We start from the raw sequence: 24,686 nt of genomic DNA on the forward strand, positions 1-24,686 counted from the left end.
ACTAGGTTTTGACTAGGTAATACCACAGATAATATGGTAATAGTTAGACATAGCTATACATACCAAATAGAAGGTTATTGATAGTAATCAATCATTTATTTTAAAATCAAAGATGCACACTGAATGTGTTGAAAAAAAAACAAAGTGTTAAAAGAATTTTTAAATTCAACTCCGTCACATGTTGAAATTAATTTTTTCTAAATTTATTTTCAGATTTTCACTCAGGTGAAAGTTTCATGAGCATTCTGACTAGCTTGGTGTACCTTGCACGACTTGACTACAAAACAGTAGTCAAGTTATATAGGTAGGTACATGGTAGTTAGTTCCTAAAAAATATATAACTTACTTCTATCCATGTTGGGTCTGTTTTGTTAATAAGCGTTTATTTATGAAACAATAAACCCACTTTTTTTTAACTTGGAAAATATCCTCATGGCCCGCCCGGGAGGGGTGAACCGGTATTGCCGTATGCCGGTTAAAACCCCCAAGGTGTTCCTTCTCCTACAAATCCATACTGGACTGTTTTGCCACTGTATTTCAAATTACAAAACTGTAGTTACCCTATTGTTATTGGATTCCACAGAACGAGAAAGGGAAGTTTAATAGGGTAATATTTTTTTAAGAGAACAGATATTTATGTAAATTAAAAAAAGAGAATTAATTTTTTTTATTGTTTTAAATAATTTCCATTAAAAAAGAGAATTTACATTATAAAAAGAGAATTTAGATTTTTTATTGTTTTAAATAATTTCCTAAATTAATTAATGTATTCATTTTTCCGACTGCTCCTCTTCTTTAGTCTCTTCTTCGTTGATTTCTTCTGTTTTAGCCTTTTCCTTCTCTTGTTCTTCTGCCTCTCGCGCTTGCTGTAGAATAAGACAATATAAGTATATATACTCTTTAACGAATATAAGCCAATATAGGGTTTCAAGTTAGAAGCAATAAAAAAGGCGACGTCATTATGAAGGCAACACTTGCCTTGCCCACATTTCGATAAATAACTGTAACTGTATTTAGGTATATTTGAATTCAACTGGTAAGACGCTAGCCTATTACAGTTTTTAGGATTAAATTGGTTTGTTACCGGTGTTTCCAATACGGGAAAGTCAGCTGATTTGAACTGAAGATCTTTTGCGTTTGATTTCTAATCAAGCTGATATAAAAAAATAAGTGCGGTGGTGAAAGCTAGTCCATGAAGTCCACAAAAAATTAAATCGATGATCTGTATGGAACTAGTGTAAAATAGTCTAATGATGAGCATGAAGACTCATGAAGTCAGGTCGGGTAGCTTATTGTGACAAATTCACAAGGTTATAACTGTAATAGTTTCAAGGTTTGGAGGTCGACCTGATGATCAAAATATCTACGTCCAATAAGCTACTACTAATCCCCATGGCAAGTAAATTCCCATACTTATCCATTAAAACAATGAGACGATAACCAATTGTTACATCAGAAAGTTAAATAATTACCGCCGCTTTCCTTATCTCTTCTTCTTTCTTCTCCTGTAACTCCTGACTCAGTTCTCTAATCAAGTCAATCTGTTTCGTGTACGATTCAGGTAGTGGATCGAACACCCTGACCGGTTCCTTGGTGACATCGTCCATGGCATCCAGGAATGAAAGGTAACGAGCTTTCAACAACTCATACCTTTCTTTAGGTACTTGAGTGTAGACGTAGTCTCTTAGTATTGACATCTTTCTGGAAACAATAATTATTTATTTATTAACTAGCGGACGCAAATTCCTCTGCGTTATATTTTCTCTCGTTTTGCAACATTTTTTATTGCAGCTCCACTCTTTTTGTCGTAGTGTGATGTAGCCTATAACACTCACAAATAACGTGGGTTTCTATTGGTAATCGATTCTTTAAAACCTGTTTAGTAGATTCTTCCTAAATCTATAGTATGTACCTATATTTTACGATTTGTTTGTGACCTTTTCACAACTAAACAGCTAAACATATCTTAATGAAATATGAAGATAAATTGTAGAGAGTGAACGAACATAGGCCATTCTTTATCTTAAAAGTGCAGATAAAGTCGCTGGTAACAGATAGTAAATATATCACCCTGGACGGTGTCCTGGTCTACCTACCTCTAAACCTAAAAAATATTTTATATAAATATACGAATATCAAATTAGTTCTATCTAATATTCTCTTTAATACTGATAGTAGGTACCGTTGTCTTTATTAAAATCAAATTATGATAATATTACTGGAAATATAGTAAGTAAATATTAAAGCCATATTGTAATTTGTAATTCAACCACAAGAAATGTTCCTTGTAAAAAAAAAGGAATATAATTAGGAACTTACCAAGTTATTGTAAGCTGTTTGATTCGTGTAATTTCATGTAATTTAAAAACCAGAATGACCACAGACAATGGGACCGTACAAGAACGCATATTTCTTTTTTAATCATTGCCCTTAAAAGACAGTGGTTCGCAACAGTTTCGTCTAGGTTCTCTATTATTGCTTGCATCTTTCGCTCATCAGGAAATAAGTAAATTACATATTTTAAATTATTGTTCATGTGTAAATGAGGAGTGGAGCGATTGATGACCCTAGTCCTAGTAATCTACCTTGAAAACTGCGCAACGTGTTTAAATCCAGGTGAATTCGCCATGATGGGTTAACTAACCTGACATTATCTTTTTGATTTAAGCGCCAGCATTTGCTTTTAATCTGAGAACATCCGCGCCTTAGATCTTTAGGAGCCATATTTACGATGTTTATGGTATAACATACTACTCGTAAATATGGCTATGACGATGTCATACTACTACCAGGCTATACCTACATCGCAAACACATGCATGGATTGATGTTTTCTTTTCCTGTTTTATTTTATACATTTTGTATATACATAAATTAATAATAAATATCAACTTTTCTTGAACTCCTTCAAATGGTTTACAACGTTTATCGTTAACAATAATTCATTTAAATATGTCTTGCGATTGATAGCCATGAAATAATAAAATGTTTACCACCCCTAATGTCAATAGATCGCAATAATTAATAAAACATTTATAAAAATATGCAAAATATTCAACTCATTATCATAAGAACAAACGCATTAAAGTTTTGATATGTTAATGTGGTGAATTTCAAGTTTAATGATTCCTTACTGAATTGTTTACTTTGTATGTACACATATCACACAAGTACTTAATTATCAATTAAGTTTATTATTAGACACTAACCGAACAAGCAAACGTTCTTTTGCCGTATACCTAAATTAAAGTAGTAATATCGCCATAAAAACATAGAGGTTGGTGGTTGATGTGTGAAAACATAGGAATGCATAAAAAAATAAAATAGATAGAATCTATTCAAAAATAAAGAAGAATTAGGTTTGCCCAATCTTATCACTTACGGATATAAAATATAGATAACTTATTCTCAGACTTATCGAATATGCATGTCTATAAAATTTACATCAAAATCGGTCAAGCCGTTTAGGAGGAGTATAGCAACTAACACTATGACACGAGAATTTTCTACATTAGAAACTAGCGAGCCCGGATGCATTAAAATGTATGTCTAGCATTTCTCGGCTTGTTCTGTACATGTATGTATATAAACCTTCCTCTTGACTCACTCTAACTACTGCTGAAAACTGCATTAAAATCCGTTGCGTATAACAAAGAATAATAATGTCGCTCGATATCTAACATGGCACGAGACGACCCTACCGCTAAATCTCGGATTAGTTTGATTTGTTATCGATGTTTCCATCAACAGAGAGTTAGAAATATAATCAAAGGTTTAAACGTGTGATGGTATCAACCAGTTTGAGACAAGTTTTAAGTTAAGATCGGCAAAGTTAAATAGACTTTGCAGAGTACTATTTTTAGTATTTTTCGAAAATAATATATTCGGTCCTAATGCTAAACATTAAATTACCAGCTTCATTAAAAAACAGCCAGCTTCTAGGAATTCAGCCAGAATCGTTGATAATGTACCACATAAAAAACTATGCAATTCTGACTACAATAAAGTCAAGTTACTCTTTAGCTATTTGTTTTTGGACAGAGAATTTGAAGGGAATTCAATTCTCTGGTTCAGAAAAACTCGTATCTACTAAGTATTTGCAATTTAACGCCATCTATTGTCAAACCGCATCTCTACGTTGATACTTGTATACGCTATTTTATTAATAATAAAAAAATGTATCACTGTACCATTAAAAAATAAATAATTATTTGGTAACATGATAGTATAATTATTTTTAAATAGTTCATTTCTTTTTATAAATTATAAAATTTACTTGTCATTTAACAGCGACAGTGAGTGAAATGGAACACAAAGCCACCCCTAAGCAAAGAGCCAATGACTCACTCGTTTCACCCCCTCGTGAAACCACCCGGAGTTTCACGAATGTAACCGAATCGCGCGCGTACTCGTCCCACTTAGAAAACATTAAAAATCCACATAGAATATTATGTAACATCTTTTATATTTTTTTTACATAAAAAAATAATAATACAGTAATGCATCTTTTACAATCAAGTGGTGTGATATACTTAATCTTGTGTTAATTGTGAGTGAAAACACACGAAATGTTGGAACAGCACATATTGATTTTCCACTGACATGAAGATTTAACTTTGTATGCGGAATTGTGTTATTATTAGTGTAATGCTTAAATAATTTATTAAGTGCGCTATTTTGTTGCGGTAACTTAACATGTCATTTGAATGAAAATGTGTTTATTTATTAAATGAAACGATCGATTTAATGCCTCTTAAAACTTAGCTGGTAATAAATATTGTAAATTTAATAAGATAGGATAAGAAAAAAACGTAGGAAGCTTATCTAAAAATAAATGTTAGTGATCACTTGCTTATTCTAAAAAAGCGTATTTACTGGCACTATTAGGGCTATGTTACAAGATATACTGTGATGTTAGTTCTTAATGACACCTAGGCCTTCGTCACAGTCTATCTATAATAATATTTAAAAAAAATATAATCTTCATATTTTATCAACGTTCCATTTTGAAACCAATTAAATTATTTTAATAATTTAATTTAAAAATAAATACGAATACCTAAGTAAATTAAAATGTTAATTGGAACATGCGGTCGCCATGTTATTTACCTTTCGCTGTCTATTATTTATTACTTTTTTAAAGTAACAAAAGAGTTTTCATCAAATTGTTACAGAGAATACTTAGATATTGATGAAAATTCTATAACTCTGTTGAAATAAAATAGTGGGAGAGAGATTTAGGATGGGCGCTGTTGCGTTATTTATATCTTTGTTTTTTTCTTAATTCGTCGGTATATTTCTATGCGATACATTTTATACCCATAAAATTATTACTATAATGACAACAATTATTACATTTAGTCATTATATTTGACTAGATTTTTATTTACAAAGTCGTTACGTAATTTGTTTTTATTTCAGTATTTTTTTTTAATTTATATATTCTAATTGTTACGTATAAATCTAACAATTCAAAATGGCTACAATAAAAAAATCATTTTGACTAATTTTGCATCTAAACAGTCAGTTTATACTTACTTACATGCGATAATATGGGGGTCAATGACCTGTAGTATCAGATTTGAATTTTCTAGAATAATTTTTAATTCATTTACTTTTTTTATTTTCTGTAACTGGAATAGTAAACAAGTTGATGGCCCACCTTTGCGATTGATAGTAAGTGGTAACTGTCACCTATATATGTACATGAATAAATAGCACCACGCTCGCCATGTATTTGACGCCCGTGGGTTACCTTATTCGTTACCATTCCTGAGGTAGGTGTAATGCCCTCGTAATTACCCATTTAAATACAAATTGTTTTTCAATTACCATTGACGATGATAATAATAACAATAATCTTGAATAATCCACACAGCGCCATCTAGTACCAAGCTAGGTAGAGTTTGTGTTACGGGTACTATAATACAACTTCCTGATTTATATCTAACTACTATAAATACTTAGTTATTTTTTGTAAATACATATATAATATTCATAGTAAACAACCAGACTAATACTGTTTGTACCATACTAATAAATAATACTGTTTGTATGGGTAGATAATTGCACTATGCGTGGAATCGAACCCGAGACCATCGGAAGTAAGGCAGTATGCTAAACGCACGTAAATATATGTCTTAATGATTTGACGAGTTTATAGGTATATTTATTTAAATTTTTTTCTTATATATTATAATGTATGTGTGTAAAATACCATAGATTATATAAAAAATATCATTTATACCTACCCTTGTAAAACTGTCTGGACGTTTGCCAAAACGCTCTTTTTCTTAAAATGTTACATTCATGTTCAGGCGTATTAACTTCATACATACAAATGTTCTAATTGTGAACATTTTTTAATGTCAAGCTACATATCGAATTGATGGTAGATTAAGCTTACCATAGTATTTGCAAGAGATTAATACATACTCGTGAACAAGACATTTCGTGCTATCAATTTGTTGGTTATTCCAGTCACATAAATATTATTCAAAAAAAGAAAAATAAATTTTATATCTGTAACCATTTTTTTTTTCAACACGGTTTATTAGCCTTATTATTGTATTCAATATCGTAATTTTATGCATAGTTTAATGTTGAAGATTTTATCTGCATACCTATACTCTTAAAACTTCTCTCTTTCAGAATCATACTTTGTTACATAGATTCAATTTTCGTTCAGCACACAAAAGGACGATGCCAACTCTAAAAAACTGTGTTAATTGTTCTGTGATAAATATAAATATAAACAGACAAACGTTACGGCCGCCTCGGTAGTCTAGAGGTTTACTTTCGATGGTCGCGGGTTCGATTCCTCGCTTCGATTGTATCGCTCTCGGTATTTTCGATGTATCTATATATTTACAAAAAAAAAGCATCCCAATATTTCTATACACTAAGCTAATAAAGCTGTCTAGTACAAAATAAGTTCTGCTTAGTTTGATACTAGATGGCGGTGTAATATCATTACACGCTGCAATATGAAGAAATACCTACAAAAATAAGACGCACTTTGTCGATTTTTACTACAATTAAATTTATTCATTACTCAGCACTATTGAGTAGTTTATGAGGCTGTAAAACTGACCTAATAAACCAACCCAGTTTCCATTCTGTGACTCGCTTTATCTCGTTTTTCATTTCACTTCAATGCTTTACAACTGTCATGTCAAACCTCGAAACCTTCGGAATTATTTCAACTATGTATGTATAAATAATATGTTATTTTCAATACTTGTCTGAAAATTACTCCCTGTTATAATTAGATCAACTACCTGCCGTCAAAATCGGTCCAGCCATTTCAGAGATTAGCCGGAACAAACAGTCAGACAGACAGACAAAAATTGTAAAAAATGTAATTTTGGTGTATGTAACGTATATTCGTATGCATGTAGTAAAAAACGGTTATTACAATATTACAAATATTTATTTATATGTATAGATAACATCTATACATGAATGTATAGTTACCAATAATTATATTATACTTAATATATAATAATTGCTAACTGTGTCATCTGTCTAATGTTTACTTTACTTTAACATGAAATATAGGTGCCTACATACTTTACAATAGAGATTTATATCAGTGTTGCGGTATTCTCGATTTGTTATAGAAAGCACTTGGCTATACTCCAATTTTACGGCGTTTCTTCTTTAGTAGGTAGTAATTTGATTTGTGTTCTGTGAGACGAGTAAAAGTTTGTAGAAAGGAATAAATCTTGTATATAGAAGAAAATAAAAGATACGTTTGATCCTATACATATAAAATTAAATTATATAATACTTACATAATATATCATTATTTAATAAGTTAATTTACAAAGAATTCCCAGCAAACATATTCAATAACATTTTCGGTATACTAACAGCTACTAAAAATAAGACACAACTAACCAACTTAATTAATATAAATAATTATTGAACTTCGGAAGTCAAATTATTTATTCTTATAGTTTTTGAAGTAAATTTATAAATTATTATTTTTTACATAACTTAATTATTTAGAGTTTTGAAATGTAAATCCATTTTCAACGAAACCAAATAAGCATAAAAATCGGTATATACATAAAATGTTCCAGTCGAATTGCGACTTTCATTTTTAAAGTCGAAAGAAATGATATTAATCAAAAAGATATGTTCGAACTTAGTTAATTCAATTAGTAAACAATTCAGTAATTTTCTTTTGTACAAACATAAGAAAATTAAGTATAAGAGGCATTAAATTGATATAACTTGCACAATTTGCGTTTGTAGAACTTACATAGAAAATTAAGAAATAATAATTTTAGTGAACTATACATAAAAACCAACTAATTAGCGGCATGACCGTCCGAATTTCTAATGTCGAGGAAAGATATTCGAATTTCAAACATTAATAGACAAAGATGAGAGCGCGCGATGCACACACAGTCACATGACCGAGAGTGTTTCCGACCAAGCTTATTTCTGACCGAGATATGACCCGTTCTATTTCTGACCGGATACCGTGAAGAAGATGGAAAGTGGGGGCACTTCGACGGCCACAGAGGCCTACCAGTATGTTGGCCCCTTCAGATTGGAGAAGACTCTTGGAAAGGGACAGACAGGTAATAAAAATTTATAACTAAGGGCACACCCGCCCTCGAATCTAGGGGCGTAAAGGGTCCTCGTTACTTCGAGTGTTTGGGGTTACAGGTTCGATTTATTAGGTGATTATTTTGTGACTTTATTACGAGTAGTGTTTATTTACTAACAATCAAGGGAATGCAGGGGAGTTGAGTATATGTTGGATTTTTAGTGGATATAATTTTATACGTTCACCTCTAATAATCTGCAATATATATTTAGAGGTTATGGGCCTCTATGGTAGATCTCAGTTTTTTATTGTGTGAGTTAAAGGCCCCCTTATTGAAAGCTGTTTTATTCCATAAAGTAGAAAAAACTGACACCTTTAAATCAACCAAATTGCATCTCTTAATTAACTGCAAGGAAATTACTATTTTTTTCGGACTACTTTTATGCTGTTAGCCGCAGCTGCCCTTTACAGCTTTACCGAGCAATTATTTTTTAACTGGAAAATCGTCGTTTTTGAAGCTAGAACAATGAAACTTTTTTTGGTTTAGATTATTGCTTATACGTGGACGATGTCGAGGGAAGAGCTAATAGTGTGTATACTGTAAAACGACATTTTTTCATTACCCAGATATAATCTCCTGACAGAGGCTGCTATTAACCATTACAATTTAAACGACTTAGTGCAAAGTCTTCCTCGGTCTAAACCGAGAAGCAGCTTCTTCACCTAGTATAAAAAAAGTGGCTTCCGTTGTCTGTTCGCTTAGATCTTTTAAACTACGCAACGGATTTTAATGCGGTTTTTAGCAATAGATTGAGTGATTCAAGGGGAAGGTTTATATATATATAATACATATACATCGATCGAAGCCGGGCTGGGTAGCTAGTGCTTTATAAAACTTATCTGTTATAAAACTCTAAACTACTATATTTTTATTAATGATAATGGACCGGTGCACCCGACTGCGCTAACGATTTACGCTGGCTGGGCACCAGTGGAGGATGATAAGATGAACATGAAGTCAGGTCAAAATGGTTCATACTAAATCCACACCGATTGAGCTACACGGTTATTTGCGTCTGTGTGCGTGTATTTCTTGGCATTTTGTAATAGTTAACCGTCGTGACAAGTTCACCAGGAATTTACCCCCATTGTTAATGACGAGGTTAACCTCCACGTGGTTCCTCCTAGAAACCCAGAGGGAACCACGTGGAGTTCAACCTGACTGACATTGTTAGCGATGGAGTATTTGGTTCATATTCCTAACAATCCGTTTCCCCCGACCACTATATTAGCAAGGTTAATATACATATGTACAAAGATCTTCGTACTACGTGATACGTGGTGTTCACCGAAAGTTTAATCCAGGGGGAAGCACGTGGAGGTCAAACTGATTGACATTGTTAGCGATAGAGTAATTAAGTTCACATTATTAATAATCCCTTTCCCACCAAATCACTATACTAGCGAGGTGGATATATGTACAAAGATCTTCGTACTACGTGATACATGGTGTTCACCGGAAGTTTAATCCAGGGGGAACCACGTGGAGGTCAAACTGATTGACATTGTTAGCGATAGAGTAATTAGTTCACATTATTAATAAACCCTTTTCCACCAAATCACTATACTAGCGAAGTTGATATAATGTACTAAGATTATCGCACTACGTGATACATGGTGTCCACCGAAAGTTTAATCCAGGAGGAACCACGTGGAGGTCAACTTGACTAACATTGTTTGGGATAGAGTAATTAGTTGACAGTACTAACAATCCCTTTCCCTCCAAATCCCTATACTAGCGAGGTTGATATATGTACAAAGATCTTCGTACTACGTGATACATGGTGTTCACCGAAAGTTAAATCCATGATAAATGTCAAAGTTTCAGAAGCACCTTTACTTGATCTACGGAAGTGTTAAGGGTATTTGCTGCGAAGATAAATCACTGTTTGTTCGATATCTTAATGTCTTCTTATACCGTTTCAATATTTCGACGTCATTGTTATTTTCTTTCCTTTTATTTTAAACTAGCTGTTACCTAACACGTCGTCCAGGTGGAATGCAACTATTTGTTATATTAAAATAAATCAAATTTCTAAAATAAACTTAAATTATTCCTTATAAGCCTGAGATATTTGGGAGTAAAAGTCCCGTCAAAATGGGTCAAGCCGTTTCGGAGATTAGCAAGATCAAAATTGGACAAACAAAAATATTCAATTTTTTTTGTGTGCATGCACCTTTATTTGCATTGACGAACAGACTTTTAAATTTTATTTATTTGTATAGGTTTCCTTAATAAAATTTGCCTACAGATTTTTATATTAATCGTAATAAAACTACAGTCATTATGGTTATTAATTACAATATTTAATTGCATTGTTTTTTTATGTTTAATTAGTCCTGTATAAGATTTCTGTACCTCTGCACACGTCTCTTCTGTTCAGATTCTTGTGCTAAGGCTTGTAGCAGCGAATTAGTTAGGAAGGGATCTGAAACATAAATAAAAAGCAAACTTCAAATAAGGTGAAAGTTTTATGTTCGATTGCTATGATCATCAATTTTTTTTTAATTTTAATGGCATATGGCAATGTTGTAATGTTAGTCTGTAAACGAATGACATCAAGTACGTAGCGGTTTAGCACACCGCCTTTCATCCGGAAGTGGCTGGTTCAATTCCTCGCTTTATGGAAACAATTTTATTCACGCGAGGAAATAAATTCGTCAAAATCGGTCCAGCCATTTCAGAGATAAGCAGACAGACAGAAAAAAATTGTAAAAAATGTTATTTTGGTGTATTATATTCATATTTATATTTATATGCATGTAGTAAAAAATGGTTCTTTCAATATTACAAACAGACACTCCAATTTTAATTATTGTGAACTAGCTCTGCGCGCGGTTTAACCCGCGTTAAATATAAATAAAAAATATAGCCTATATGTTATTCTGATGCATAAGCTACATTACTGTAAAATTTCATCAGAATCCGCTCAGTAGTTTTTGCGTGAAAGAGTAACAAACATCTATATTTACAAACTTTCGCATTTATAATATTATATATACATATAAAGTGATAACAAAAACGTACTTATATTAACAGAGTGTTCAAAGGTAGTGAAATCCTTGTCCAGGGGTATTAGAGATACTCCCGGTGGTACAGATATTATGGCAGCGGAATGTTCCATCACGGGAGCTGATTCAGATCCTATCATCAGCAGGGACAGAAGAATGTTGTACCTAAAAGTCCAAATTTTTAATGATTTAATTTAATTAATTTACAAAAATATTAATATGTAATCGATCCGTTTGAGTAGAAAAAGAATCATCAAAATGAGTATCTATAGGTAGGATATGAATAGATAATAACGATTCCTTATAAAATGCACAAAAAACTCCGAAATAATTGATCGCGCTACTGGCCATCAACAAGGAATTCATCCCCACACGCTGGAACCTAAATGGTCTCAGAGGACCTTTCTCAGCACTTAGATTGTGGAATGAACTACCTGCCGAGGTTTTCTCCCGGGACTGCATGGGGTTTTAAGAAGGGTACATTAAAGTTTCTGAAGAGTTGGCAACGCGCACGTGACATCCCTGTTGTCTCAGGCATCCATAAGCTACTGTAACCGTTTAACATCAGATGAGCCGTATGCTTGTTCGCCATCATCGTAGTACAAAAACAGTATAAAGAAAGTTTCTTAAATTAAACATACAGTCTTGACAAATAAAACTTACCTGATAAGTATACTTAACATATTGTTAGAACACATAACAAATGTTAGTGTAACACCACGAGTTCCAGCCACTGAAAGTACTGAAACTAAAGGCTGTAAACTTGTACGGTGCAGTTGTGTCGACTAACATTGTTTGTATTCATTCTGAGCTGTTAAAACCACTTTCTACATAATATATTACTTGGCTGTTTAAATTCTTTAATAGTGGTGAGATAAATATATAGTCAAAACGGCGGTCATTCTTTATAGATATTGAAAGTAAATATCGAAAGCGACTCAGGCTTATCAAAAATATTAAGTTCGAAAATCAAATTTTAATTTTGTAAAACTAAAGCCTATTTATTTTTTGTTTAATTGTTAAACTATTGAAACATAAACATATCAGATAATCCATAATACACTATAATAATACTATATATAATAATAATAATAGGTTACATACTATTATTATTTTCGATAGATCAGTTCAGCCGTTCAGTTTTAATTATAAAACTGTCACAAAATTTGCATGCCCATAAATTGGGACAAATAAACAGTTGCCAATAATATTATTACCTGGACATATTTCCAATATCTAACTGTTATATAAAATGAATATAAAAAGAATTTCATTTAATTTCAGCAAATAAAATAGTAATTAAGATATTATGACCACCAAATAAAAACAGTACCTAACACATTTAGTTAAAAGGAAGTGGTATTAGCAACTCATTCGAATACAAGTTTGTAGTTACATGGAAACTTGAAATCTAACACTGTACTTTTGTAACAAGAGCGTTTGTATCTGCTTAAACAATGTACCAGATACTGTTGTAATGGTGAAAAGAATAGCCTTTACTTATGCTTCATTCGGTATATTAACATTCTAACACTTTCATTATTTAACGACCATATTTAGATCTTCGTGGTCACAGTACTATAAAAATACCCTGTACCCTCTAATAAAATACCCTGAATAGTCCAAATACCACTTACCACCACATAAGTCGTCCGCTTGCCATCCTATTTACATATAAAAATTTAAAAGACTTTTTAAAGTTTTTTTATATGTAACTATGCTTTTTATTCTGCATTTAGCACTATTTCGGTATCGAAGTAATTTTCCTTCAATCAATAAGATATAGGCTATCATAGAAAATAGAATTCAACCAGCTAGGTATAGCCTAAACTTTTGGAAATAAGAAAATTCGGCAGTAAATAAAACATTAAAATATGTTAAACTAATAATGTTTACACGTCGACATAAGAAACATTTCTAAGATATAAAAGTTACATGTTCTATAAAAATGTACAAATAATTTATTCTACGATGGTCAGCATTAAACTTATTATTAACCAATTCAAAGAGATTGTGGGCAGCTATCGACTCGAATAAACGCTAGCCTACCTTTTACAAATATCATACAAAAGGATTTGTCTTTATGATATTTCTGTATTATTTAGTAACATACGTAATTTATAACAATAAAAAATTTTATCGATCAGAAACATAAATAGTAGGTTTTAGAAAGAAATTGTTAATGAAACAGTAAGTAATTTCCAAAACATTATGAAAAATTTCTATATAATTTTAATTTTAATAGAGTCATTAATAGAGTCAATTTTCGAATTCGAGGGGCACCCCTGTGGGGCGTAGGCCACGTTGGGAAACACTTTTCTAGACCCTGAGAAAGGACATACATTTTAATGCGAAAAAGGGTTGTAAGGGGTTGAAAGGCGAGATGAAAGGTTGTGAGGCAGTAGGTATACTCGATGGAGTAGTTACACAGATTATTTACGAGTATCTCGGATTATATGTATAATAGTATCGCTTTCACGATAAATTAAGCGGAAATCGGTAAAAAAAAAGAAAATGGAAATATTTAATAGGTACTTTTTATACTACATTGATTACATGACTGTGCTGTATATGGGTTTTATAATTTATATTCAAATAGTCACTTCATTATTCAATTATTAGATAATTGGTTCCGTTCTTAATCGTATACCTTCTGCTTATATTTAAAACCAAACATGTCATAAAGGCTATGGAAATTTCGAATTCGTTTCAAAGATTCTTTCACTATTCGAAATGCACATTATTCTAGCTGAAAAAGCTTTGCGTGATCGCTGCTTTGTTGTAGTAGGTACTAAACATTTACTATTTGCCCCCATTTACTCCATAGGATTCGTGCTATGTAAGTATTTGCTAAAATAAGAAATAATAATATAATGAAAATATAAATACCACGGTTCTATTATTTATTATGGCGATTAATACTCCGATTTATAGATCCCAAGTATTATCTAAGTTATATGTTGATCGGCGTCTAGAACTTTATATACCTACCTATTTATCAACTTAGGTTTCTGATTGAATTGTAAATTTACAATGATGTGATGAAAACATCGATAAACTACCAGTTATTTCCAAAGAATGGACAATTGACAATACCTCTGTCTACTCCATCTAGGTTTATAGTTGTGAATATAATAATATTGTTTTTCATAATTAACATAATTTTTTTTTCATTGCAGGTTTAGTGAAATTGGGTGTCCACTGCGTGACCGGCAAGAAGGTGGCAATAAAAATCATAAATAGAGAAAAACTTAGTGAATCCGTTTTAATGAAGGTAAAATAGTTTACATCTGTTGCTTAATTATTGTCTTACTATACTGATTAATTACTAACAATAATAATAAAGAAAAATAAACATATCTTTATCATTTGCCCGATAGATGGCGTTGTCTGTTATATCGCATCTTGTGGTCCTTCTTGGGACTTTTTATACTATGATGGTGGTAAACAAGCATATTACATTATTATTATTTGTATTATTACTTAAATTATTCGATTTTTCATAGTTAATTTATTAATTATCTACTTCATTAATAATGAACATGTAAATAATTTTTAAACCTAAACTGTGTCGCTTTAATACTATATATTCACCTACTTGATAACAGATGTCGCTGTTCGGTGTAAATTTTCTAATTAATATTTTTTTTTCTACAGGTTGAAAGAGAAATAGCCATTATGAAATTGATAGAACACCCACACGTATTAGGATTGTCCGATGTATATGAAAATAAGAAATACTTGTGAGTATAGAAACATAAGTTCAGTAGGTACACATTTTTTTAAAAAAGATAGATTAGTAGCTGGTTGCAAATTCAATACCAGTCTTTCTAACACAGTATAAGACGTTTTGAGAATGGAAATAGCTTTTAAATATTCTTTTGTCGTTGTAATGGTAAACAGTCAGACAATCCACCATTGATGACGGTTATCATGTAATAAGTGGTAACCGTCGCCGATATACATGAAGAGATCATCAGGCGGTCATCATGATTATATGAGAAGTAGTCCGGGGTGGTACGGGTTACTTCTTTGGTATTGCCAGAAGACTAAGATGTCATGCGTGTGTCCCATGTAATTTCACTGCCTTACCTCACCCTTTAACAGAAACTTTTTAAAAGTAAATTTGATGGCGGCTAAAAGTCTGGGTAATTAAAAATATGTTTTTTATATATATTATACTATTTTTCAGATATTTAGTGTTAGAACATGTCAGCGGCGGTGAACTATTTGACTATTTAGTAAAAAAAGGGAGACTTACGCCGAAGGAGGCGCGGAGATTCTTCAGGCAAATAATTTCTGCGCTAGATTTCTGTCATAGTCACTCTATATGGTGAGTTATACATATATTATACACTAAAGTTTACACGTAGAATAAATACTAAAGTAACTCTACCATACATCTACTGATTTACACGATTATTTCTCATGACAATGTGTATCGGTTTATCGATTTTGGTGATGGGTACTTATTTTTTTTTGTATAAGATTACTGTTAATGTTAAATCATCCATTAAATAATTTAATATAATATCCCTAGACAATTCACACAGCGCCATCTAGTCCCAAGTCAAGCAGAGCTTGTCATGTATATTAGACAACCGTCAGATATCTTATATACGTTTTGTTGTAAATAAATACATAATATATATAAAAAACGTCCCAAACAATCATAAAAGTCTTCTATCTCAAGTTTATCTCAGAATTTTCTATTTTGAAAATAATATTTAAGTACTGAAATTATTGTATTTCTGAATCTATGAACAGATTCAGAAATAATTTCATTAATAGTTCACAATTACTATCGAATATATATGTAGGTGCGAATTAATTTTTATTACGAAGAGAATGCACATTATGTTTAATGGCTATGTAATTAAGTTAATATTTCTCGCATCAGAAAAATTTAGCTTTTGAAGGATGCTTTATTGTAGTAAAATAATGGTCCATTTTTTTACTTTAGCCACCGAGACTTAAAGCCAGAGAATCTTTTATTGGATGAGCGGAATAATATCAAAATAGCGGACTTCGGCATGGCGTCCCTCCAACCAGCTGGATCTCTACTTGAAACGTCCTGCGGTAGTCCACATTACGCCTGCCCCGAGGTCATAAGGGTAAGTTTTGAAGATAGTAGCTTCCAATGCACTATTATGTAAAACTATGTTTTTTTAAATGTTTGTTAAAGATCGAATTTGTGTTATATCTGTTATGTTATTTATTATTGTGAAAATTTATTTATTTATTTATTGTTATTATGTAATATTACGTTATCTGTGTTGTTATAGAACAATACGAATTATAGTATCTTCTATAGATATGTCTATATGTAAATGTTTTATTTTACAAAATATTTAATTACGTGTCACTATAGAAGTATAGACCTATTAGTTCGTAGCTCTAAGTATAAACCACAGATAAAATATCTTTTATATATATCAAACCTTTATTACCCAAAATTTTGACTGTGTTTATCAAAGTCAACGAAAAAATACTTCTTTATTCATACTGTAGATAGTCCAAGGTGTAGGTCCTGTTTAGCACAGATAATATAATATTACATATGCTTGGCTAGTCATATACTGATAAAATATACAACAGTATTTTATGTGTGGCACTTGTTATGATATAAAAAAGAAACATTATAAAGAAACATTTAATTAAGTACAAAAACATATAAGAACTTATAATAAAGATGACGTGTTAAACCTGCAACTTTTAAGTAATAAAAGTTTGTTATATTAGAAAATGAATTGATGTCATGTATACAAGTTTGTATAGTAGAAAAAACATTAATCTTCACCAATTACTATTCTTTGCTTTTTACTAGCGTTTGATGGTGTTTGTGGGGGAGAGTGTGTCGTTTCACGCCTCTTGCCTGAATGGCGAGCACACGAGGGCCCTGAAATATTGTTTGATTGATTTGATTCTCTGGTAGGAGAAAACTGTTTGAGCATTTCAACATCACTGAATATAACTTGTGCTCCACCACCACAAGTGGGGACAACATCACCTTTATAAAGTTTAGTCTCCAACTCCCCATCTGTATCTTGCTCTTGTGATATTAAGCAGTACTTAGATGTTTTCGAATTAGCGATATCCTTTACACTTTTCAGTTTGTTAACAACTTTGCTGTTGACTATACTAGGTTTCATGACTGTACCCATTGGAACGATCTTACTAGGGGTATGTTCAACCCAACCACGACCATCAGCAGACAATGATCGTCTATGCCTAGGATTAGCAACAGCAATACCACGACGTGAGGAACCTGGAGTTTCTTTATTCTGAGCTAAACTGAAAGGTGTCAACATATGAGCTGGCAGAGCTCTTGGTGTTGATCCTGGTGTAAAGTCCCTGTATGTTTCAGCTGCCACATCCCCAGTGCTTCTTGGGTAGTCAATATTGTCACCTCCCTCATTACCACTTTTCAAAGCCTGACCAATCACCTTAAAAATCTTTTCATGTTCCTTCTTAGTACTTTTTAATCTCTCATTTTCAGTATGTATCTCCCTAGCTTTTTCATGTTCAGCTGCAATTTTATTATTATATTTGCGTTCCAAAATCTTCTTCTGCTTTTCTTTCTCTAATTTATTCTGATTTAAAAGCAGATCTTTTTCCTGCAATTCTCTTTTTAATTGTGAGGTATATTCTGTAATCTCAGTCAGCTTTCTTTGATTTATTGCTGATGTATTTTCAGTTGTTGTTATTCGGTCCTCCAATGCTCTTATCCTTTGGTCTGCAGTACTCAACTGTCCACGCAAAGACATATTCTCACTTTTCAACTCCATCAACTCTTTTTCTAGTTCCAACAAAGAAGACCTAAATCTTTCATCTTTTAATGCCTTAATTCTTTTCAATTGTTCTCTTCTATTAATTCTCATCTCTAAATGAGCCATTAATTCCTTAGTAATATGTGCAGCTTGGGAGCTGTTCAGTTCTAAACTAGGAAAATCTGGACCTAGACTGTACACTAAACCTAAATCTAATTCCAGATCTTTAGCTTCAGGCCTGGCCAAATTTTCCTTTGCAGCATTAAATAATCTATTAGCTTTGCGCCTACCAGTCATAAGACCAATAGTTGCACCAATATCTGTGATTTGAGGCTTAGCAACTTCTACCTCTGCCGCTATTTCAGCAAACCTCATAACTTGGAGTGTCTCGTCATAATCTTCAGCTCTTGGATTGGCACAAACAATCATACGGACTTGACCTTCACCTTCAAAGAAGTTTTTGAACAAAAAAGTCAACTTAGATTCTCTGTATGGCACAATGTTATTTGCAGCACCAATCTGATTTTCTCTCAATGCTTCAAGGCATGATCTTAGTGTCATTAAAGATTTATTTATATTACCTGTTTCCCTCAATCTCTGTCCAGTATTTTTTGTCCTGTTTGTTCGTTCACTGCCAGCTAAATCAACTAAACTTAGTTGGCTGATCGACAGGAATTTCTTATTTTGTATCACAGCTTCACCTTCTGCGTCTACTGGTGCCTGCACTAGTCTGATTGTGAAGACTGAATGGCTTCTACTAGATTCCGCATTTAAACTAGTGTGAGCTATTCTTTTTCGTTTCAAACCAAGATAGAAAGCATCAAAAGCTTCTTCAGCAGACTTTATTTCGATTTCGGTGACACCATGTACATATGTGTTGCGAGCTCCATCTTCTCTGATCAGTTTTGCAGATGGAGTTTTACTCGGTGGGCCGTCTTCTAATAAATCAAAGACACTATTGTTGTAAACCTCAACATATGACACAAATACTGCATATTGATTGTCTTCATTGAGGCCCTCAATTTTTGTGACATCTCTTGACGACATAGCCAAGTCTGGGTTTGAGTGATTTTTTTTACCAGTTTTAAATTTGTGTAACTCCTGTTGTCTTTCCAACATGGCTTCTGCCTCAGTTTGTATATCGAACATGTTCATTTTGTCTGGTTTAAACACGTATTTGTGTGCTTGACAGTCATTAATCGTTTTAAAAATAATATTAAGACATCTGGGTAGTACGCCGCAGTTGTTTGACTCCCCTGTCATCGTAAATGTCTTCCCACTGCCTGTTACACCGTAGGTAAATAGTAAACCATTTTTACCTTTGACTAAACCTTCGACTAATGACAAGGCTACCTTATCAAACACTTCCTGTTGCGAGGTTTCTGGAGGAAAAACTTCCCTGAAAGTATATTTCATAGTTTTGCTATTTTCATTTCTGTAACTCAACGCGGTTGATGGTGGAGACATTAGAACTGTAGTAGGGGATATTATCTTTACACAAGGCACATCAGCATCTCTTTGCATGGGTCGAAGACGGCAAAACACGTAGACGGGGTCACGATCGCCAGTAAGCAAATTCTGCTTACTTCGAGCTGGTGTACGCATTTCGTTCAGTCTCTGTTTAGATTTAGCGGACTTCATTATAACTTAGATTTTAAGACAATTCTACTATAACTGTAGTACAAAGTATATTTTTCACAAATATACCAAAAAAAGATTGGGTAAACGAAATTATTTTTAAAGTAACCATCAACAGACACCAACGGTCACCGGTAACATAACGTATTTAAATTATTAAAATTAAGAACGGGTAGTAGAGCAGTATGATATCTCTTTTTATTCCTTAGCTTTTTAAATGAGTAGACTGCGACAGAGGATATAAATATGTGACTCTTAAATTTGGTTAGGTTTTAGTCGTACTGTCAAACTTTAAAGCTGTCATATCAACCAAACCTGTGTCAATTGGAAAAAAATATTACCATATATTATTTTTCATTTACCTACAAAATTATTTACGACTAAGAAATAAAATTAGCACCTTATAAAAAAAAAGAAGAAAATACATATATTTAATTTCTTCGCTTAGTGAATAAAGTGTAAGCTAGTTAGTAGTTCATTATGTTTTAGTGCAGGTGATCGTATATTTCGATAAGATGAATAATTGCAATGAAACTATTGATACAGTTATAACAAAAAGTTACAACATTAATTTAAAATAAATGTTTAAAGAAGCAAAGCAGTAATAGTTAACCTATTTGATTTTTTTAAACCAAGATACAAGCTGAATAAATTACTTGGGTATTCAGTTTAGTTCCAATTATAATTGCAGATAACTAACTTTAAAATTTTAAATAACTTTCTAAAGATTTCTATATTTTTCTTTTGACTGTAACAATAATGTGAATCTAATTACTCAAAACATAATGTATTACAAATAAAAAACCTTTATTATGCCAAATTAAATTACCTTAAATTATGGTAATGGAGGACGAGTTGGTGGCAACTGTAAATTTGACATTGACATTGGACAGCCAACGTAATTAAATTTAAAAAATGTAAACAAATAATAAACGTCTAGTTTGATTTAAGTAAAGTGATCTAAATCGGCAATTATAATGAAATGTTTTAATATTTTTAGGGGGAAAAATATGACGGTCGCAGGGCGGACGTGTGGTCCTGTGGGGTCATACTATATGCACTTCTCGTCGGAGCTTTACCCTTTGACGACGACAATTTGCGTCAATTACTCGAAAAGGTAAATATATAGTACATAATAAAATTATTTCACTGTTATTAACATTTTAAATTAAAATTTTTAATAATATTTAATTTTCATCCAAGGTGAAGCGTGGTATGTTCCATGTACCACACTTCGTGCCGCCAGATTGTCAACAGTTGCTTCGAGGAATGATCGAAGTTAATCCAGAAAAGAGAATGACGGTAATGTTATATTTTATTTATAAATCCTTTGAAAAGTCTTTTGTAGTACTAATGGTAATAATGATATATATAATATGGTAATAAATTTCCTTGTATACATATCAACTCCATGTATAACAATCGGTTTCTGAATAGAATAGAAACTCCTTTATTCAAATAAACTTAATTTATGCACTTTTGAATAGACATAAATGGTTTATAAACTCAGAATGCATAAATAACACCAACTTTCCAAGCAGGTTAGCTGCGGTCACTAGGAAACTATAATTTTCTGGATTTAACAGATACCTTGCTAGTCTTAGTTGATTTTTTATTCTTGCATAATAATGCTTAATAATGCCACTTACAGATTCTCAGATAAATTCTTCAGATCAGTACATAGATAAAAGTTTATCACTAAATTAAAAATATAGTGATAAACTTGGTAATTTTGAGATATATCAGTTAGTCTCAGTGACTGAAGTTGCTATTTATTGTGTAGTTGGCAGAAATCACTCGGCATCCATGGGTGACTGCGGGTGGCCGAGGAGAGCTGGAACAAGAGCTGCCCATGATGGAGGTTGTACAAACAAGGGTCCTACCATCTGCTGAGGCTATAGACCCTGATGTCTTGCAGGTAATGTGTGTTAATATTACATAATGCTATATAATATAATATAGAGAGATGGAGGGCCAATAAAAATGACTGTCCATTGAGGGTCTAATTAATTTATTATTGCATCACTTTTTCATTAATTTATTTTTTACAAATCTGTTAACATCAACTCAATATTGGTAGTAGATAGATGCAGTGCATGTTTATAAGAGAAGAAGAGAAAATAATTTGTTTGTAAAATCATTTTGGATTACACAAAAACACAAATAATATTTTAGAAAAATAAAGTTAAATTCCATGCAGACGAAGTCACAGGTGCAGCTAGTAATTAAAATGGACATACTACTATTTTGAATATTTTTTTTTCAGGCTATATGCAGTTTAGGTTGTTTTAAACAACGCGACAAATTAATACAGGAGCTACTTAGTCCACAGTAAGTGTATATATTCATTAATGTATGAATACATTTGTATTTTTATTTATTTTTCTTTGAGAACAAAAAGAGCATAATATATGAAAAAAATATTTTTTTGTACCTTGTCACAATAATACTTGACACAGTGTATTCATATATTCTGGAGATGTAGAAATCAATATAGATAATGTTGACAAAACGGTCTTAAAGTTATAAAATATACATATATGTAGTTACAAGAGTATGAGATAACTTTCCAAATATGTTTATGACCTTACATATATCCTTTACTTACTCAAATAATTTAAATTACTTATGTATTAATTTTAATATACCTATATGTATAAAGAGGGATTTGATACTTTTTTACTCTTTACTATATATATATATAAAACTCTCTAGTTTAATGCACTGGTGCTTTACTACCCAAGTCATTTATATTATTATTACACACAGAAGGTCCTGAGTTTAAAAACAAATCAACATTAATACATACTTTTTGGACTAACTCTCAGGTGTAGAAAACATGGAAAACAAAACAAAGTGTTCTATTCACCACAACATTGATAATTGACGCATTGTCAACTACTCCATCCATTGTAACAATTGTGACTGTGTGATGGTTTTGTTTGTTTTCTATATTAAAAATAATGTGAATCTGTTACAGCCACAACACAGAGAAGGTGATATACTTTTTGCTGCTGGAGCGAAAGAGACGGCGGCCGGCGCGGGATGACGAACCCAGGCCACTCGCCGTCGCCGCACCCGATGCACCGCGCAAACGGCTCGATACATGCCGGGTCAGTAGTCAAGTGTATAATACGCGCTATTTCATCGGCTCTCGACTCAAATCAGAGCAGTGTGCCTACATGTACTTAGGGGCGCGCCGACCCCATACAGCGACTGGGTGCGAAACCTATCCTAAAAGTTGGTGTTGCTATTTGCTACAGTTTATGCTATTGAAATGAATTCATTAAATATAGAATATAATAAAATCATAAATGTCTTTAATAGATGGCATATGGTCTGAAATAGGTTTTGCTTGCTTTGTTGGCTTCAACTAAAGAAAATTGGATGGCGGCCCGCGGCGCCCCTATTCCTTGGCGTCTGTGTGCGCCGTACACTTCGCACACAGGGGCGGTGCGGCCGTGCATGTACTTGTAATATTTCTGTCAACACTCGGCACTTTTCCATTTGTTTACGTCTCAATATAGCTTAGATTTAACTTCAGTATAGTATAGTCAGTTACTGAAATCGCTGGCGGAATTAAAAAAAAATTTAAAAATGACTTAATCCTTACTAATATTATAAATGCGAAAGTAACTCTGTCTGTCTGTCTGTCTGTCTGTCTCGCTTTCACGCCAAAACTACTGAACTGATTTAAATGAAATTTGGTACCCATATAGTCTAGACGCCGAGGAAGGACATAGGCTACTTTTTAATGTGAAAAAAGGGTTGTAAGGGGTTGAAAATGGTAATGCAAGGTTATCTTTATGCGGTTGAATACACATTTATTATAATAATGGCTTAACTAAAAAATTAGATATTTTGGAAAGTCTACTTCATAATTGTGTCATTAAGTCTATTTTCAAAAATTTTTAATTTCTGAATTACACCAGTATTGTACTAGATATGCGACTTAGTAACGCTCATATGTCATAAATAAACATATATGTCATTTGAATAAGCAGCGCGCGCAACTGATTATTGTCAATCCGTTGTCTCCTTATGAATTTAAATGAATAAACGTTTGCTCTGCAATTTTATTTTATAAATACATAAATATAATCCTGGTATAGCCTATAACTGATGACCCTGCTCTTGGACAAGAGCGTAAGAATATATTATTAATATTTTTGAAGAATAAAACAACATATAATATTAAAAATGTTGTCAATACATATGAACAACATTTCCTTGGAAGAAACAACATCTACCGTTCCATCCGAGCTATTCAGGTTCGAAATACGCGTTTCTCCATTCTGGCCAGTAGAGTCAGAGATATGGTTCGCGCAAGTAGAGGGATAGTTTGCAATTTAGAATATCACATCTATTATTTTGATTTAACAAAATTTTATTATGTTATTGGCCAACTGGACCACCAATTTTCAAAAGAATTTAAAGAAATGTTTAACCTGTTTATTAAATATAAATAAATATGACATTTAAATTTGTAAATATCACATTGTCACCATTCAAGGGGTAAAATAAAATAGCAGATAAAAGTTTTTATGGAAATTCGTCATATTTATATGAAGCTTTTTTCTTACGCTTTTTTGGGTCAGTTTATTTAATAAATACCTTACTAATATTATGAAAGTGAAAGTGACT

The 24,686-nt window shown here is 32.3% G+C and overlaps 3 protein-coding genes across 3 annotated transcripts in view; 1 reads left to right on the top strand and 2 right to left on the bottom strand.

Moving 5' to 3' along the window:
• Nucleotides 1-659: 659 nt before the first annotated feature.
• Nucleotides 660-2,395, bottom strand: LOC131850888 (DNA-directed RNA polymerase III subunit RPC7-like). The gene is made up of 3 exons (XM_059201275.1): nucleotides 2,320-2,395; nucleotides 1,473-1,701; nucleotides 660-866 (listed from the first exon to the last, which is right to left on the bottom strand). The coding sequence occupies exons 2-3, from the start codon at nucleotides 1,695-1,697 to the stop codon at nucleotides 771-773; spliced, it is 321 nt and encodes a 106-aa protein (XP_059057258.1). The 5' UTR covers nucleotides 1,698-1,701; nucleotides 2,320-2,395; the 3' UTR covers nucleotides 660-770.
• Nucleotides 2,396-8,502: 6,107 nt separating this feature from the next.
• The window catches only part of LOC131850556 (serine/threonine-protein kinase BRSK1), a 33,253-nt gene continuing 17,069 nt past the window's right edge, over nucleotides 8,503-24,686 (top strand). The window contains exons 1-10 of the mRNA XM_059200839.1: nucleotides 8,503-8,593; nucleotides 14,814-14,908; nucleotides 15,292-15,377; nucleotides 15,827-15,967; nucleotides 16,598-16,748; nucleotides 21,043-21,159; nucleotides 21,246-21,344; nucleotides 21,826-21,960; nucleotides 22,309-22,373; nucleotides 23,023-23,155. Of these exons, the coding sequence (XP_059056822.1) occupies nucleotides 8,503-8,593; nucleotides 14,814-14,908; nucleotides 15,292-15,377; nucleotides 15,827-15,967; nucleotides 16,598-16,748; nucleotides 21,043-21,159; nucleotides 21,246-21,344; nucleotides 21,826-21,960; nucleotides 22,309-22,373; nucleotides 23,023-23,155 (1,113 nt within the window). The remainder of the gene's footprint in view (nucleotides 8,594-14,813; nucleotides 14,909-15,291; nucleotides 15,378-15,826; nucleotides 15,968-16,597; nucleotides 16,749-21,042; nucleotides 21,160-21,245; nucleotides 21,345-21,825; nucleotides 21,961-22,308; nucleotides 22,374-23,022; nucleotides 23,156-24,686) is intronic.
• Nucleotides 17,288-20,171, bottom strand: LOC131850443 (kinesin-like protein KIF23). Its single transcript, XM_059200663.1, has one exon. It carries the CDS (start codon nucleotides 20,043-20,045, stop codon nucleotides 17,424-17,426), a length of 2,622 nt encoding a protein of 873 aa, XP_059056646.1. The 5' UTR covers nucleotides 20,046-20,171; the 3' UTR covers nucleotides 17,288-17,423.

This window comes from Achroia grisella, unplaced genomic scaffold (assembly GCF_030625045.1).
Source record: "Achroia grisella isolate CSIRO2021 unplaced genomic scaffold, CSIRO_AGI_Agris_v1 utg114, whole genome shotgun sequence".
Lineage (NCBI taxonomy): Eukaryota > Metazoa > Arthropoda > Insecta > Lepidoptera > Pyralidae > Achroia > Achroia grisella.